Below are 17,314 nucleotides of genomic sequence, written 5' to 3'. Positions count from 1 at the left end.
TAAGATTCTATTATTTTATTTTGAATAAATTTATTTTTAAATTTTTAGAATAATATCTACTGTAGCCTTCAAAACTTCAAAAATATCAAATATATTTCTGATTGACCATAATGTCTTATTGATTTACAAATTTTTAAAAGATATGTATTTAATTAGACCTGACAAACGGGCGAGATGAGTAAATTGTGGGCAGATCATTACACCTGCAGATCATATGGCTATGAATAAAATTTATCTACAAATTTTTGGATAGCCAACATCTTTACCTATACCCACCGGCGAGCGAACAGATAGGTATGCTAGTTACCCGCAAGATTTTCTTTTCTTTCTTGTTTGCTCCTATATTTTCCAATGCAAAACACATATATACAATTTTTAAAAGTATAATTTAACTTGTTGTTTGAAATATCATAACAGATAATAAACAATATAAAATCTTAAAGCCCATAAATTATATAATATAAAATATTTTATCATACCAAATTTTTATAATACAAAATTAATAAAACTTTGTTGATTATATATAGAGTAAATATCATAAAGATAAACCACTAAAACTCAATCCACAACTATCGCAGATAAACAAAAAAAAAAAAGGCTGGAGAAGTCATAGGCGAAAACCGTAAATGAACACTTCATGTTCCGATTTAGGTCGGCCCGCTTGAGGATGGTAGAGTGGTGCGGTTGGAGAGACGACATAGTGCGAGAGATGGCTGCAACGAAAAAAAAAGACACGATATTAAATTAGGTTAGAGTTTCTTAAAAATAGGTAAATAAAAAATATTTTTTTAATTAAAAAATATATGGGATACCCGTGGGTATCTGCGGATTGTCTAAAATGCCCACCACTTGACTGGTACCATTCATTTTATCTATAATTTTTTGGATAGAAAAAATTAGTACCCATACCCGCAATTTTACGGATAACTTGCGGGTACTCGCAGGTACAGGTAGAGATTCTCAGGTTTGCCCTCAAACTTAGGATTTACTAATAAGATTTGAAATTTAGAAGGGTATTTTAGATAAAAAAAAAGGGCAAATTGAAGTTTTTTCTATTTCTAATACTAAAAGCCCACAAAACTGTTGAATTATGTGAAGCTACATTCCGACTCGATATCATGGTGGACTAATAAAATATTTAAGGTTTTTGGATGTTAAGTATTAGAATTTGAAGTTTGAGTACCGGTATTAAGAAGTATTAAGAAGTATTTCAGAAGTTTTTCAAAAGTTTCTCAATTTCCTATTTTTTGTATTGGGTACCGATACACAACTTTGAGTACTTGTCCTGAAATTATAGAGGTGTTTTAGTAACTGTACTCCAAGTTGAGTACCGTACTCAACTTTGTAACAGACTGGATAAGTTAGATTTGATTTCAATTTGATTTAATCTTATATCTTGAGATTAGGGATGATCTAAAAATATTTTGAAGAGAGTCTTTAAGAGGAGATAAACGACTATAAGTGAATAGGAATTCAGATGGACGGCGAAAAATGTTTCCTACTAAAATTGGGGTTTTAGGGTTATAAATTATTGTAATTTATATTTTAGAGTCTAGAGCCTCATTGTCGGAGGTTTCAGAAAAAGAGAGCTTCATCATAGATACCCCAGTTGAGAGAAAAAGCGGAAAGCTCTTGAGAGAGAGATTCTTGTAATCCAATCTGAAAAGAATCTGCAAGTAAATTAATATGTAATAAGGCTAAATTACAAAAACCCCTATCAAGATATGCTTTTTCACTTTTTCATTATCATTTAAAAAGCTACACTTTGCCCTTTTAAAAAAATAAAAAAATGCTCACTTCGGACCCTGACGTTAGTGTTCCGTTCGAGGTTCGTCTATAACCTATTATTATATTTTTTTATACCGAAAATACCCTTCTACCCTCTCTCAACAGCATCGCCTCCTCTTTACCAACGACGTTGTTGGCCGTGCCGCCTCGCTCTCCTCCGCCGCCTCGCCCTCGCCCTCGCCCTCGCCCTCCTCCGCTACCTCGCCTTCGCACATTCTTTTGTCCGCGCCCATGCCTATGCGCTCACCTCCTCCGCCGTGTCATCCTCGCCCACCCTCTATTCACGCCCACCCCAACCTCTTCCCACCGTCATCAAATGAAGGGGCAGCGGGAGTGCAAGAGGAGCAAAGAGAGCAGGTGGAGCCAGCAGAGTCGGAGTTGGGGTCGAGAGAGGCATAAAGGACAGAAGTAGAGTTAATATATGCTATGTGCACTCCAAAAAATTGAGTGTCTATTTTACACTCTATCGATCCAAGAGACTATGTCTTCACACTAGTCTTACAAATATTTTTTAGAAAATATTAAAAATCCAAAAAAAAAAGGCTAAACTCATGGATGGATGTAAGAATGTCACGCCCCAGCATGGAAACTCAACTGGACGTGTGCATAAATCCGCCACATGGATATAGTTTCTTCCTTATGTACATGACATTGGAATACAAAGTAGTTTTGAATATAATGTAGCAAAGCTAAGAAAATCAGAATTTCTAATTTTTAAATAACATTTAAAGTATGCAAAACATGTTATAGCATCCGAAAACCACAGATTACAACTATCTTTAGTTTTGGCCACAAATTTTCCATCTCCTATATAATACCATGCTAATAGCCTCAAAAGTGTAGAGAGTGCATCTATCTAGGTGAACCTATCTAGCACGGGTCCTCTATAATATGTTCCACCCATCCTAATGCTCTTAAAAAATAAATTCACCAGGGATCGAGAAATGATAAAGTTTTTAGTGGATACAACAAGCCGACAAGAGCAAACTAACTCTAACCAGTCAATAAGGGAGTAATAACATTATAAGGTCAAGAGATGACTAATAAGCAACAATCAATGTCATATAGCTGGATAAGCGGTATCTACAATGATAGTCAGTGAACAACATACAATGTTCTATGCATACATAGAATATACCAAGGTGTCAACAACTGGCCCAATCATCTATCCTGACTCACGCTCAATGATCTATCTAGAAACAAACCTAGATTATGCCAATACTCTGTCTAGGAAGAAACTCATGCAACTAATACTTAATTCCCTTACCTAGTAAGAGACCCGGCCGGACTAATTCGTTGAATTACGACCTCTCTTTCGGAGGAGCTCACCCTACTTCGGGGTGGCCAAACCATCGAGACGGCGAAGAGGACCATAGATTTTCTTGGTGAATCATCATGCTTGTAATTAAGGTGATAGTCGTAATCCAATGCAGCCAGGACATAAATCTGCACTAACTCGAGCAATAGTCCAAGTCTAATCCGAATCCTAATACTAGTACTTGGTTCACAATGCCCCTTTTTATCATTTATCTAACTAGCATGCTTCTTTACTATTCACATCCATATAATGACAAGAATAAGATATAAGCAAGCGATATAATAGTAAATAAGCATGCTATCAATATATAAGTGCTAAGATCGACTTGAGGTACAACTACAATAGGCTATAAATAGTTCATGTCAACCACAAAGGGGTTAAACAAGTTTAGGCACATTGTGGTGATGATGCTAAATCAAGTTCGGAGAGTATACCTACCTCAAGTTGCTAAGATGGCAATCACAACACGTTCACAGCTTCTCGATCCTTGTATGGAACTAAGAAGAGTGCAATCAGGTCACGCATTACACTTGGTGCTATTCATGAAGAAAGAATCAAATAAAACTAAAGTTTCGAATTTTTGGTGGCTGAGGTTCAAATAAATTCAAGTTTCGAATTTTTGGTGGCTGAGGTTCCGGAACTTGGGATTGAGGTTCCGTAACATATTGATAGCTCCATAGAAATAGAACTATACCGCACTATTTTATTAGATAGTTCCAAAACTAGGCCCCTAGATTGTACATTCAGTGGTAGAAACTTCGCGAATTTCGCAAAGTTGCAACTTCAATTCAATTAGAATCAACTTTAAACTTCTTAAGGTACTAAAAATGCACTAAGGTGAGGCATAAGGAGTAAGAAATAATGAAAAAGCCATGATAAATTTTGCAAAACTAGCATTTTATACCGAAATCAATATTTCCTCCACACATCAAGGAATGATGCCACGAAATATGCTCAAATTCTCATCTAGCTTGGGGATTGACACAAAATGACTCCAAAAAACTTAAGGTTTCCGACACATGTCCAAAATTAGGACAAAAACACCAACACAAGTCATAAAAAGCTTAAAAACCTAAAAACTTTAATGCCAAAATAAGAACCCTTCAAGCAACACCTAAAATTCATATAACTAATCTAAGAATCAACTACAATTCACCTAGTTCTTGGAAATCTCCCCACAAGGCCACTTAAAAGGCCAAGACCTCCTCCTAAAGGAAGCTCCATCCATTCGGTTCTGAGGTAGGAAAGCTTGAGAGAGAATGAGAGAGGACTAGAAAGAGAGAGAGGGAAAAGAAGAACCAAAAATTGGTGGACATAGTCCCTAGCATAATAGTTTGGGGATTGTCCGGATGGGCGCCATATGGCAAGCTGTACCCATCTCAACCACTAAAAGAAAATATTATTTTTATTGGATTAAAATATTCAAAAATTTATTTTTATTGGCTGGTTGAGATCAGCGCGGCTTGCCATATGGCGCGGATCCAACAATCCCCAAAATATTATGTTTGGGGATTATATCCACCAAATTTTTGTCCGAGAAAGAAAGAGGCTGGAGTTTCCCAAAAAAGGTATTTATAGATGGAGAATAATTGCAGATGGATTTCTTATTAAAACATAATTTGTTTCACAACTCCCAGACCAAGCACACAATCTATTGTTCGAGTTTTCAAACATGATTTTGATGTTTGAGAATACACTGAAGTTTTAGAATCTCAACTGAGGTTCTATAAAATTCGAAGCTCATCCAGATCACATATCCATGTACGGAGACATAATAACTAGATTCTAAAACCTAACACACAGATTGAAACTACTCAAAAGAAATAAATATAGTAGGTAGCATGCTATCTATCTCTCTCTCTAAAAAAAAAAAAGTATTACAAAGGTTTATAACTTATTTTTGAATGTACAAATACTAATTTTTAAAACTAAATAGAGCAGTATAACTAGTACACCTATAAATAGAGCGTAAACCTTATATTTCATCCATTTAAACTTCAATATACTTTCAATAATTTTATAGATTTTTTTAAACTAAAACTCTAATAAAAAGTTGGTAAAACTTGAATATTATGTCGACTCTATTTTAGCGTACATACAGCATCTTTCAACTTAGTACACCGACGATAGTTTTATAGTATAATCAACTGTCCCGATCAGGCCAACTAACCGAATTAGTCCGCTATTATCCACCTGCCACACTTCTCCATTTCTCTCTTGTTGGTAAATCAGAATTTTCACTCCAACACGCCTTTTAACCCTGAAAAGCAAAAGCGGCCAAAGGCAAAACAACACACCCCACCCACAAGCAAAGCTAACACAATAAAATTAAAGTGCCCCTACATTGTCGAGCTCATTAATCGCCCTTTAACGCTTTATTATATATTTATTTATTTATTTATATTTATGCTCGCATCCTGCTTCTTCGCTCTCTCTCTCTCTCTCTCTCTCTTTGGGCTTGAGCTGGGAGCCTCATGGGCTCCTCCTACAGCAGCAGCGGCGGCGGCGGTGGCGGCGGCTGCTACATTGCCCGCAGAGACGGCCGGAACCGGCGAAGGGGCGGCAGCTCTGACGGGATAATTCCTTGCAAGAAAATGGTGTCCAGTCTTGCCGCGTTGCGGCGGAGAGGGAGGCGCCAGACGGGCGGGAGTGACGACGGCCGCGGACGCTGCGACGCCGAGAACAGGTCGTGGCTGCTCGCCGACGCCGCGGCGGGGGACGGGGCCGCCGAGCTGCATTCCGTGCACTCCTCCTTCCGCCTCAGCTTCCGCGGCTCGCCCCCGCCCCCCGCGGCTGTGGAGGCTGCGGGCGGCGCCGCCGCCGCCGCCGGTGTCGCCTCGGCGGTGCTGCTGCTCGTCAGTCTGGAGGATGATGATGACAGGCAGGGGGCCGCTGCCCCGCCTCCGTCTGCGCCGGAGGCTCTGCAGTGGCAGAGATTGGATTTTCTCGAGAGGAGCATCTCTCCGATCGCCTCGCGGGCGGTGCGGTTCAGCTACGCCGAGATACATTCCGCCACTCATGGCCTCTCTGCAGGTCCAAATTCTTGATTTCGATTACTCCAACTACGGAAACTGTTAATATGTAATTATTGAATCAAGTGGAAACTGTGATATTATTTGTTAGGGAGGGAGCTGGGCAGGGGCCCACTGAGCAGAGTGTACAGGGGGAGGGTCGGAGTGCGGAGGAGGGCGGTGGCGATAAAGAGGGTGGAGGGGGAGGGCAGGGAGAGCACCAAGGCTTTCTGCCGGGAGCTGATGATCGCGAGCTCCCTCTGCAACCCCAATATCGTCCCCCTGATCGGCTTCTGCATCGATAAGGCCGGCCTCTTTCTTGTTTACAAGTTCGTTTCCGGCGGTAGCCTCGATCGCCATCTCCACCACTCTCGTACTAGTCCTCTCCTTTTGTAACCACGTTCTTTATCACTTAGAATTGCGAATGCTTAGTTAATTTTTTCGTCAAATTAGTGCTAATTAGTAGTATGTAGGGAAAGTGTTGCCTTGGACGGCGAGGTACAAGGTGGCGGTGGGGGCGGCGCGGGCTGTGGAGTACCTGCACTACGGCACCGAAAAGTGCGTGATCCACCGAGACATCAAGTCCTCCAACATTCTCCTCTCCTCCAAGAAAAGCCCCAAAGTGCGAGTTTTTTCTTCTCTTTTCGATCTCTCTCCTTTTGATTGCTTCTGATATTCATAGTGCATGTTAACAAGGAAAAAAAAGTTGCATATGTCATGATTAACTTGATATTAGCATCGTGACTTAGGGTCGCGTCGAGAACTTGCTGGTATGGCATAACACGACACTGGGCATGTCGTGTCGTGTTGATTTGGGCCGATCACAAAAATACTTGTGCCCCTACACACTATATATGATATAAAAATATTTATTTTCTTTGGCACCACTATATTCTAATTGTTTATTACATATCTTTATCAAATTATTGAGATTGTGACATCCTGATAGTCCCACATCGAATAATATGGGAGTGTGATGGGCTTATATGTGATTGACACACTTGCAAATAATTGAGTTTAAATATTTTGGGTTAGTGGTTTGGGCCCAAGTAACAAGTTATAAATGCTAGTTGGCTGGATAATTATAGTTGATATTAGAGTCAGTTTACTAGTCGGAAGTGTGTGAGGTGAGTCTTACATCGCCAGGTGATCTTGGGCTGTGTGTGCGAATGGATTGACAAGGGCGTCAAGACCTAAAACATAGGAAATCCATTGGTCTCACATTGGATATTGTGGAAGAGTATGATGGGCTTATATGTGATTGACATACTAGAACTAATAACTAGGCTTAAATATTTTGTATCAGTGGTTTAGGCCCAAAGAGTTATTAGTGCTAGTGGGTTGGGTTATTACAGAGAAAACCAGCTAATTTCAAACAAAAGAGGATGTTAAGCAGTACCATCGATACGGGAGTCGTATCATGCTGATATCTTGTTGGTACGGTGGGTACGGCCTATGCTAATGGGCGCTTAAAACCTTGTGTGATATTTGCTTTGGTCAGCGGACTAAGTGCAAATTGTTTTGGGCAAACAGTTCTGATTTTTCCTGAACTGCTATTTAGTTCTGGAATTTGGTACTTAGGTTGTTACTTGATTCATACCTAATTTTTTTAGTATCTTTGCTGAAAGCATTTTCCCTTCATAATTATGACCAATGGCAGTCCATAGCATGCGAGAGCTAGCACATTAAGCAACAAAATCTGAATTTTCACTAGTTATATCCGTATGGGTGGACGTGCATTGCTGGATGTTGGGGATATAAACATATTAGCTGAGATTAAGATATTTGGTAAGAATAGAAACTAACTTGTTTGAATACAAACTGTTGAGGATCTAATTACATTCCAAAGTCAAAGGATTATCTTTATAGCAGTGGACTTATCGAAATAATAGTTGTGAGTAGTGTACTCAACACCTAAAATCACACTTCTTTGTAAAATGCTTGCTTCGTACTTCTCTAAAATAGATGTCCATAGAACAATAGGATTACGCCATGATCAGTTTCTTTTACTACCCTAGTTATATAGTAATTTATACACTAAAATCAAGCCGTAGTTTTACGTCTCTAAGATTAAAGGGAGTGAGAAAGAAAGTTTGGAAATGATGGGTACTTGGACCACATAAATAGTATTTCATTAATAGATATTAAATCATCTGGTTGGACTGATTTAATTTTGTTAACAGCTATGTGATTTTGGATTCGCTACATGGGCTCGTGGGACTTCTCTGCCTTTCCTTTGCAAGTCTGTCAAAGGAACATTTGGGTAATATCAAAAGTAATTTAACACATAGCTTTTCTTTTGCAGTGATCCATTTGTTGAATATGTTCTTATTGTTGTTGCTTATTTAGCTATCTGGCTCCTGAGTATTTCCAACATGGGAAACTGTCGGATAAAACTGATGTTTATGCATTTGGGGTGGTTCTGTTGGAACTAATTACTGGGAGAAAGGCAATTGATCAGAGCAGGCCTCAAGGAGATGAAAACTTGGTCTTATGGGTAAGAACTGAAAATTACAGCTTAGCGCTCTCTTTCATTTCAAAATAGCCCTATATGATGCACATTTGGCTGAGTATGTGTTTCTGTTCTATTACTCTATTTTACTTTCTTTTCTCAAACAATGACTGGAGTCTTTGCAGCCAACACTTGAGACTGACTACAAGAGTAGTGTAACAATTGTTTAATTTGCCATTGCACTTAAAGGCGCTCAGCAACATAATAATCAACTCTTAAGTTCATCATGACAGTAGGTTCAATGCAAAGAGGGAAGTGTAGTTCTTAATTTTCTTTACCATTGTGATATAATTCTTTTACAGGGATGCCAACATGTTACATGTTAAAGTTTGCTAATATGATCTTGTGGATTTATAACTTAACATAAAAATTATTTTGTACTGGGGGGAACACTGTAGTTTGCATTTTATTTCCTCAGTTTGTAAGGTGAAGGAAGAAGTTGAGGTTAGCCCGGTGGAGTCAGACCATGTTGGAGCTGGTAGGTGACTTTTCTGAGCAAGTGGCAGAGCTTTTGCACTACCATCACAGGAAAAACTCAAAGAGCACAAAGCGCAGCCTGAGTGTGATAACAAAGTTGTAAAGCCACTTCCCCATTGCCTTATATGCTTCCATCAATGAACCCGGCCTCGTGAGCCTTACTGTCGGCCATAAGGTCTATATATGAAACAACCTTGGCCATTTCAGGCTTTGCAGAGTGTTGAGGTCGATGATGTGGAACGCGATCTGCACACTCAAAGTTCTTTTGGATGGCTTGATTGCCATTGAAGTGGAAGTAATTGATTGAGGAATGATGTCATTGAGGAATTGGAAGCCCATGGCGAGGCATTGGTGGAGACTTTCAAGTGCAGAGTCAGAGGATAAGTAGGTCGCCGTAAGCTAGGCCATAGTGATGAACAAAGTTGCTAGCTATGAGATTGTGGGAGAGCATAAGGTTGGTCTCTCTCCTGGTTGTTGGCAGCGATGGCCTTGATACTTTAGGAGAAGCTAATACATGGGGTCCCTGTCTATCTTGCTGTTATTACTGAGGTTCCTCTTTGCATTTTGTAGCTGTTATTGCTACAGTGCTACGGCGGTGGTCTTGATACAGACTTGACTAGGCCCAATCTAGTTGATCGGGTTAAACCAATTAAGTTCATCGTCTTTTAAATTATATTAGATTAGTTGATCGTATCTTTTAGTTAGTTAAATAAGGATTTTTAGCTATCTGCTTATTTGATTTTATTTGCATTTATTTTTAGCTTTGTATAATTGTATTTTTTAGTTAATATCTAGATAAAATTGTTTTAATTAGTTATTTAAGATAAGATTAAATCTGAAGTTGGTTATCCGTAGTTAAGGCTTAGGATAATATAAGTAAGACATAGAGCTTCATTTTGTGATGATGATACTAATAAATTAATAAAAGATGAATCGGAGTTTTGGTGCACAAGCAATTTTTATTTTTATTTTTTTTTCTGTCATGAATGCATCACTCTAGAGTGAGTCCGATTTCGAAGTGAGTTCGGTTTAGGAGTGAGTCTCGATGATCTTTTCTATTTTTTCTTTTTTTATTTTTCTAAATTTTCTTCTATTTTTCTTTAGTTTTGTAATTTTCATAATTCTTTTTTTATTTCAAAAATTCATAAAAAAATCAAAAAATATTCAAAATATATTTCAAAGTTTTTAGAAATTCAAAAGCTTTCTAAATAATTATAAATCATATTTTGAAGCGAACAAAAGGTAGGGTCTTGTACTCCATCTTGCATAAGGTCTCTTTGAAAGCAGAGGTTGAAGTCTTAGGATCAATACATGTCGAACCTCAATATTGAAGCAGTTTTTCTACTGCTTTCCACAGTCTAGGTTAGAGCAGTTTGGCGAAACAGACTCGCTGGCTCCCTCTCCTCAGGCATATGTGAAATATACAGCAAGCCAGGAAGGAAAGTCAATGTAAGCACCTTGCTTTCTTAGGAATCTCTTTTTAAGCCACATTACTGCACAGGCTAGTAGTTTAGGAATGTCTTTTACGGAGAGTTAGATACGGAAATGAACTGAGGACATATATGTCAATAGGCTAACCAATGGATCAAGTACGTAGTTCTAATACATCCAGGGACAAGCTACTACCCTAATTTGCAATAATTTGTCTTATATTGCAACTAATTACCTTATATTTTGTCTCTAGTAATGGATTCATCTTTTAATTATTTTCTTTTCAGGTTTGGTCTTTGGTCAACAAATTTGTCTTTAGTAATTGATTTCTTTTCAACATTTTGTTTCCAAGCTTGTCTTTAGCTCAACAAAGTTAAACTATTTTCAAGAGCAGAGGATTTTGTATTCTCGACCACGGATTAACTTGTTATTGGCATGATTTTTTCCGGCTTGGCCTTTGTGTGCGTAGAAACTTCATGTTGCTTAGAAACTGGCAGTTTGTCCGACTGCCCAACAGCACCCTTATGAGAATAGGGCATCTACTTGTGGGAATTGAAGCTTTGCATGATGTTTCCAATGATGATGCTGGAAGTTAGATTTTACCTCTCATCTTCCATGGTTTCCACTGCTGGATCTTGCTAGGGTTTCCAGCAGAGTTGTATGGTAAGTTTCAGGCATGTTTTAGTAAACCGATTCCCAATAGAGTGACACCCTTCTCTTCTTCACCTTCTTGTCTAATCCTACAATCTAAAACCTACTGGGACCTGAGCAGCTGTTTTCCAGCATGACACAATGACAATATAAGGTAGGATGTTGCATGACAACAGCATGATCAATACGCTTTTGCTGGCTCAGTGTCATGGTATAAGGGTCAGTGTAGCATGCCAGCAATAATGCTTCTGCGCGGGACGACGTGGCCATTTTTGTTTGCAACGTCTAACCGTCTGTCCCCAACCCAAACTGAACAAATGGTTGGGATCTAGATCATGTTGATCAGATGATCTCATAAAACTATAGAGTGGCCTAACCTATGTAACAAAACTGGACCTAGATCATGGTTGGGATCTGAACAAATGGTTGGGCTGGACTTTTGTCTAAAATTTTGATGTTGCTGTTTGAGCTACAACTTTCTCGCCTAGCAATAAGACCTGATCCTTTTGCATCCCTAGTTAATTTTAAGGGCTCTTGCTTATATGCCCCTCTACTATTAAAAAATTTTAAATTTACCCTTCTATTCGCAAAACACCCTTCTAAACCTCAAATCCCATTAGTAAAATCCTGGGGTTTGAGGGATATTTGAAGGAGTTTTTGGCAATCAATAAGGGCATTTTGGTCAACCAGGGGTATATTTGATATTTTTGAAGTTTTGAAGGGTATATTATACATCATCCCTTGATTTTAAGTAATTAACCAAGTAGAAAATAGTTCCTTACCTAAAAAAGAAAAAGGCAGCCCGGCGTAAGAAACTTCTATGCTGTCTAGACTTACTCCCTAATGAAGATTGGGTATAATTGTGATTAAAAGGGATTGCAGAGCAATCTTATACTTTAGCAGAAATCAATCCTGTGAAGATTATCCTTCGACTGATAAAGAATATCGCCCATCAATTGTAGATCAACTATTTAGCAAATGATTTTGACAATCATCTTATTGAATTTGACCAATGGAGTCAATCTAATGAGAAGAATTCATAGGAGAATTCATTGTGGAGAATGCATTTAAGTATTTTGGTTGGCAGCACAACTTTCTTTATGCAGATGAGCAGACCAGTCTAGCTTATGTCAAGAAGTATGCAGGTCTTCCCTTGAAGACATTATGAGGAAGATTTTAGGTGAGAAACAAGTTGAATGGGAATGATATGGTGTATTGGAGTTTGTTATTTTATATGAACTGAAGTTTTTGGCAATGAAATTGTTTAAAAGCAGAAGATAGAATATTGACTAGCAAAAAGCAAGACAATTCACAAGGTTTAAGTCAAAATCATGAGGAGGCATTACAAAGTGTGGGATATCTAAATCTAGTACGTCTCCAGGACATGGTGGGAACTTCTTTGCTCAATAAGGCATGAGAGGAATGGTCTGTTTAGAAAAAATAATCTTCTGTATTTTGTTATATGTGTTAACTGTTAAGATTTAACATCATCATATGTGAATAGTCCCACATCAAATAATTAATAAGAGAGTAAAGAATAGATATATACTTTCATTTTTTCATGTTTCCATTAGATATATCACATCATTGGGCTCATGTGGGCTTGGGCTGCGTCCAGAACTCCCTAACAAGTGGGTATAGGAGCTGATGTTTTGATGATTCTAGCTACTCATCTACTTGGTGTGGTGCGATTTGTTCTTTACGACAGGTTTGCGACGAGCGGTCATAGTAATGCTATATGATGGTTTAGTGAATTCAAAAGAATTGGGCCTGAGAAGCATGAGGTAACGCATGGGCTCAGATAAACGCGATATGATGGTTTGATGCACTCAAAAGAATTAGGCCCGCAAGTCTGGCATTTGGGCTCGGATGATTTCCCGAGTAGTGCTGGTTAAAAGCGCATGGACTCAGATGAGTGGGTTCGCGGTGACTCGTTTAAAACAAGAACGTGGAAAGGCGTGATGTAATAAAGAGCCGAAAAGCAGGTAACGCATGGACTCAGATAAACGCGAGATGATGGTTTGATGCACTCAAAAGAATTAGGCCCCCAAGTCTGGCATTTGGGCTCGGATGATTTCCTGAGTAGTGCTGGTTAAAAGCGTATGGACTCAGATGAGTGGGTTCGCGGTAACTCGTTTAAAACAAGAACGTGGAAGGGCGTGATGTAATAAAGAGCCGAAAAGTGACTCGGTGCAATGTTTAGAGAGTGCAATAAAAAAAAACAAAAAACGATGCAGTGCTTAGAGCCTTAGAGAGTTCAAAAAAAAAAAAAAGAGTTCAAAGGGGAGTTGATTGGTTCATATGTGAAGGGCAGAGATTGTTAAGAGTACACATGTGAATACACCCATCTCTGATAATTAATAAAAGAGTAAAGGGTTGATATATATGCTGATGGGCCTAGACCTAAAAAGGTTTATGCATACTAGTGGGCTCGAACCAGGTTTAAGCTTTTTAGATTGAATGTGTTCCATTAGATATGTCACATCCCTGTGTTCATGTGGGATTTAGTTTTGTCCTTTCTGTTGAAGAAAAGTGCTCTTAAAATGTGGAAGAGAAGCAAAATTCTTTAAGGTCCCATATTCTAGTGTTGTTGATTGTCTCAATTGTGCAAACGTCCTTTCTTGCATTTGCTTTGCTATCAGTCTTACAAGTCAATACTTGAATAATGTACAATTATCTTATTGGGTAGCCATTGGTTGTGCGCTCCAAGCTTGGCAAAACAATGAAGAACTATGCATCCTTTCTGATTAGTGATCTTAATTTACGGTCTGACGTTTCTGAAGTAGATTATGGAACCCTTTAGCCTGCATCTGAATTGGTGATCTAGCTAACTAGAGGGCAGTATTTTCTGCATCCCATAAGGGGATGCTTGGATTGATGGAATTGTAATGTGCTTGTAAATAAAGTACAGCAAGAGAGAAAATATTGGTCTGAGCTGCTGCCTAGTTATGGAATACTGTTTGGTTCTTTCCCCAAAAGGTGACTTTGGACCATTCCCAAGGGAAATTGTTGGCAAGGAATGCTAGAAATAGCTGGTGGATCTTTTCAGAAGTATTGTGGTTGGTGGAATAACCTATGTTTCTACTCTCACTAGAATGATGATTGCGTTAATCCAAACACTTCCTAAGTGAAATCAAAAGGTTTATCTCAAGTGTTCACAAAATGAAGGCTCCTTGCAAAATGGTCATGCTACTAGTCATGCCCAAAAAGTTGGAGAACTATAAAGGCCATCAAGTTATTTATCCTGTCAGGCAATTTGATTACCGCATCGTAGAATGTGTCTCCGCTTGTGTTTGTTGATTTTTTTAAAAAATAATCTGTTTGCTTTTCTTTTTGAGAATTCTGGAATGGTGGAGGATGTTGCAAGGGTCTGACATTCCCACTGAACAATGATTACCTCTCAGAAGAGAGAGGATTCCAGCCGCTGAAAGAAGCCCCTTTCACTGATAGTTGTCTTGATTTGGATTAGATGCTAAACTTGCAATGATTTCATTCAGAAAGAAGTTTCATCTTCTAGTACACCATTGTATGGAGAGTGTCAGTGTTTCTACAGCACCCAAGTTTTCACCATGTTTTACATTCTTTTTCTGTACTTGGAAAAAGTTTCACCTTTAATGTCATGAAACAGCATTACAACTTAAAAGATGATTCCCAATCTTCCACAAATAATACATTAAGGGCTAACCTACTTGCTTGACTAGCTCTGTAGTATGAATCGTCAGTTCTAATGTCATTTTTTTCCTTTTCACTACTATAGACTGATTTTTCCCTTATTGACAGGCTAGGCCGCTTTTGCAGCAAGGCGAAGGAGCCATGGAGAAATTGCTTGACCCAAGGATAAAGCTCGACTCAAATTCATCAAATGAGATGAGTCGGATGGTTCATGCGGCCACTGCTTGCTTAAGCTGTGAGGATTCCGGAAGACCAAGCATTGATCAAGTGATTGCAATATTGCAAGGTCAAGGCAATTGTGGTGGCGACTGGCCCATCTTTATGGGCCATGGTTGCTTTGTTGGATATGGTAGTACTAGGCTGCACGGTCTACTGGAGATGTCTGATGTGAAAAGTCACTTAGCCCTTGCTATGCTGGGGGTTTCTGACTCAGAAGATGATGATATATACAGCCGATGAATTCATTTCGCGAATCGCCATCGCACTAATATTGAGGAACTCCCTCATTTCCGTGTTAGTCTTGATTGTATCTCAGTGAAAAACAATTGATGTGTATACATGTAATATACAGCTTTTTTTTTGTGAAAAATGTGGACTTCTATGCAAGCCTTTCTTTTTGAATGATCATTTTGATAGTTTCTATATATTATGTTCTCCTAAGTATAATGGAAAATGTTGTAAAGTATTCAGTTTGTCTTTTAAGAGAGTTATTAACTTGCATTCTGGGGTCACAGTGAAATATGTAGTGAAATAATCTTGCTTCACTTAGGCAGTGTGTAATGTGAGAGCGAACAATCCGAGATCACGGACTTCTGTGTTTCTGTTGGATGCGTTCATCCAGGGCCTTGCATTGACTTACTGTTTAGTTGTGTTATCACACATACCGGTCCAGCGTTAGCCAAATTTAATGTAACATATCTGTGCTGTCAACTTGGTATGTATAACTTCAGGAGTAGAGCATTCTCATCAATTGATAAGCATCACTTGATGCTAAAGTTTTCTACATATAATTACAGTAGCTGACCCTTTTCTATAGTTAGGATGAATGGCAATGCTGTAATAAAGGTGTAACGACCCGATCCGCTAGCAACAATAACTCGTTAGACCCAAACCACTGGCCTAAAATGTTTAAGCCCAGTTATTATTATTAGCGTGTAGGTCTCATATATTCTAATCAGAATTAGTTTTCCACCCGATGTGGGACTATTGAGGCATTATAAACTTCCCCTGTTTAGACCCTGACATCCTCGTCGGGTCTAGACCAGATAACAGACAAACAGACCAGGACCAGAATTACTAGGCGATGTGAGATTCTAGTGGTGGCTCCTACGGGTTCAAGAGGTGACTCCCACCAAACCCGTTGGTGTAGCACTTTGCCCTGCATAGCACTTAGCTCTCACACTTTCGGCTAGTATTCGACTCTGATACCAATTGTAACGACCTGACCCGCTAGTAACAATAACTCGTTGGGCCCAAACCATCAACACAAAATGCTTAAGCCTAGTTACTATTACTAGCATGTAGGTCTCATATATTCTAATCAGAATTAGTTTCTCACCCGATGTGGAACTATTGGGGCGCTACAAGTTTCCCACTCAATATGGGACTATTGGGTCATTACCAAAGGAGAAAGAAATAATGCAGAGACACTCACGGTTAAGGCGGTTAGGGAACTTGATCGGCCAAGATGCATCTGGCTTAAGTGAAATCCAATGGATAGGACTGAGCAGCTCAAGACGGTGACGATTGCCCCCTTCTAATCCAATCTATGGATTGTATTCAAATCCCTCCTAAGTTTCACTCCCAAAGGGAGGTTTAAAAGAAAAATGAAGCAAAATAGAAAGGAACTTTTATCTCTTCAAGAGAACAAGTCATTCCTAATCTGCAGGGGTACCAACTTCACATTCAATGATACTTGATTTCGTGGAACTCTAGCACTATCTTGGACGCAAAGGCGTTGCTACAGAGTTTGCACATGTTCCTCTTTTTGCGATGAACATTTTCGTTATGGCTTTCAAGACTTTTAACCTTCAAATATTTCTTATTGCCCTTCTTGTTGCATTACAAGTAGAGTGTTGAATCCCCTTTAAAGATCTCCTCATGAGTGTCAGTTATATGAAGTACCAAGAAACGAAGAAGAAGAAGAACAATAATAATAATTAAAAGGAGGACAAGAAGAAAAAGAAAGAAAATGGATTTCCAGCAATCAAAACCATACCTTCAAAAGATGAGCCATAATTTCCAAAAATCTATAAAAACTAATCTTTTTCTAGTTTTCTCCAAAAATTCTATTAGCTAATGATTGCAGCTTATCGTCGTTGGGGCTATATCTGAGAAATTGGACAACATTCGCAAGTTGTTTATCATCGACTAATCCTACATAGAACAAATAAAATGTTTAAATAAATTTCAAGATTAATCCTACATAGAACAATAAGAGGATTTAAACTGAAT

The 17,314-nt window shown here is 38.7% G+C and overlaps 1 protein-coding gene across 2 annotated transcripts; it reads left to right on the top strand.

Annotated features, from left to right (window-relative positions):
* On the top strand, positions 5,467-15,562 carry LOC109721006 (probable serine/threonine-protein kinase PBL21). 2 transcript variants are annotated; one of them, XM_020248397.1, is made up of 6 exons: positions 5,467-6,139; positions 6,230-6,490; positions 6,597-6,739; positions 8,301-8,380; positions 8,467-8,614; positions 14,969-15,562. In XM_020248397.1, exons 1-6 carry the CDS (start codon positions 5,581-5,583, stop codon positions 15,317-15,319), a joined length of 1,542 nt encoding a protein of 513 aa, XP_020103986.1. In that variant the 5' UTR covers positions 5,467-5,580; the 3' UTR covers positions 15,320-15,562. The 2 variants fall into 2 exon arrangements, with proteins under 2 accessions (XP_020103986.1, XP_020103984.1); XM_020248395.1 differs by having other exon boundaries at positions 5,469-6,139; positions 6,591-6,739.

Source organism: Ananas comosus, linkage group 15, assembly GCF_001540865.1.
Source record: "Ananas comosus cultivar F153 linkage group 15, ASM154086v1, whole genome shotgun sequence".
NCBI lineage: Eukaryota > Viridiplantae > Streptophyta > Magnoliopsida > Poales > Bromeliaceae > Ananas > Ananas comosus.
Note: the sequence above shows the minus strand (reverse complement) of the source record. Positions and strands in the feature narration are given on the sequence as shown.

Coding starts and splice junctions, on each gene's coding strand:
- LOC109721006 (XM_020248395.1), top strand. CDS start 5,581: ATGGGCTCCTCCTACAGCAGCAGCGGCGGCGGCGGTGGCGGCGGCTGC. Junction 6,740..8,300: donor CCTCCAAGAAAAGCCCCAAA/GTGCGAGTTTTT, acceptor TTTTGTTAACAG/CTATGTGATTTTGGATTCGC. Junction 8,615..14,968: donor ATGAAAACTTGGTCTTATGG/GTAAGAACTGAA, acceptor CCTTATTGACAG/GCTAGGCCGCTTTTGCAGCA.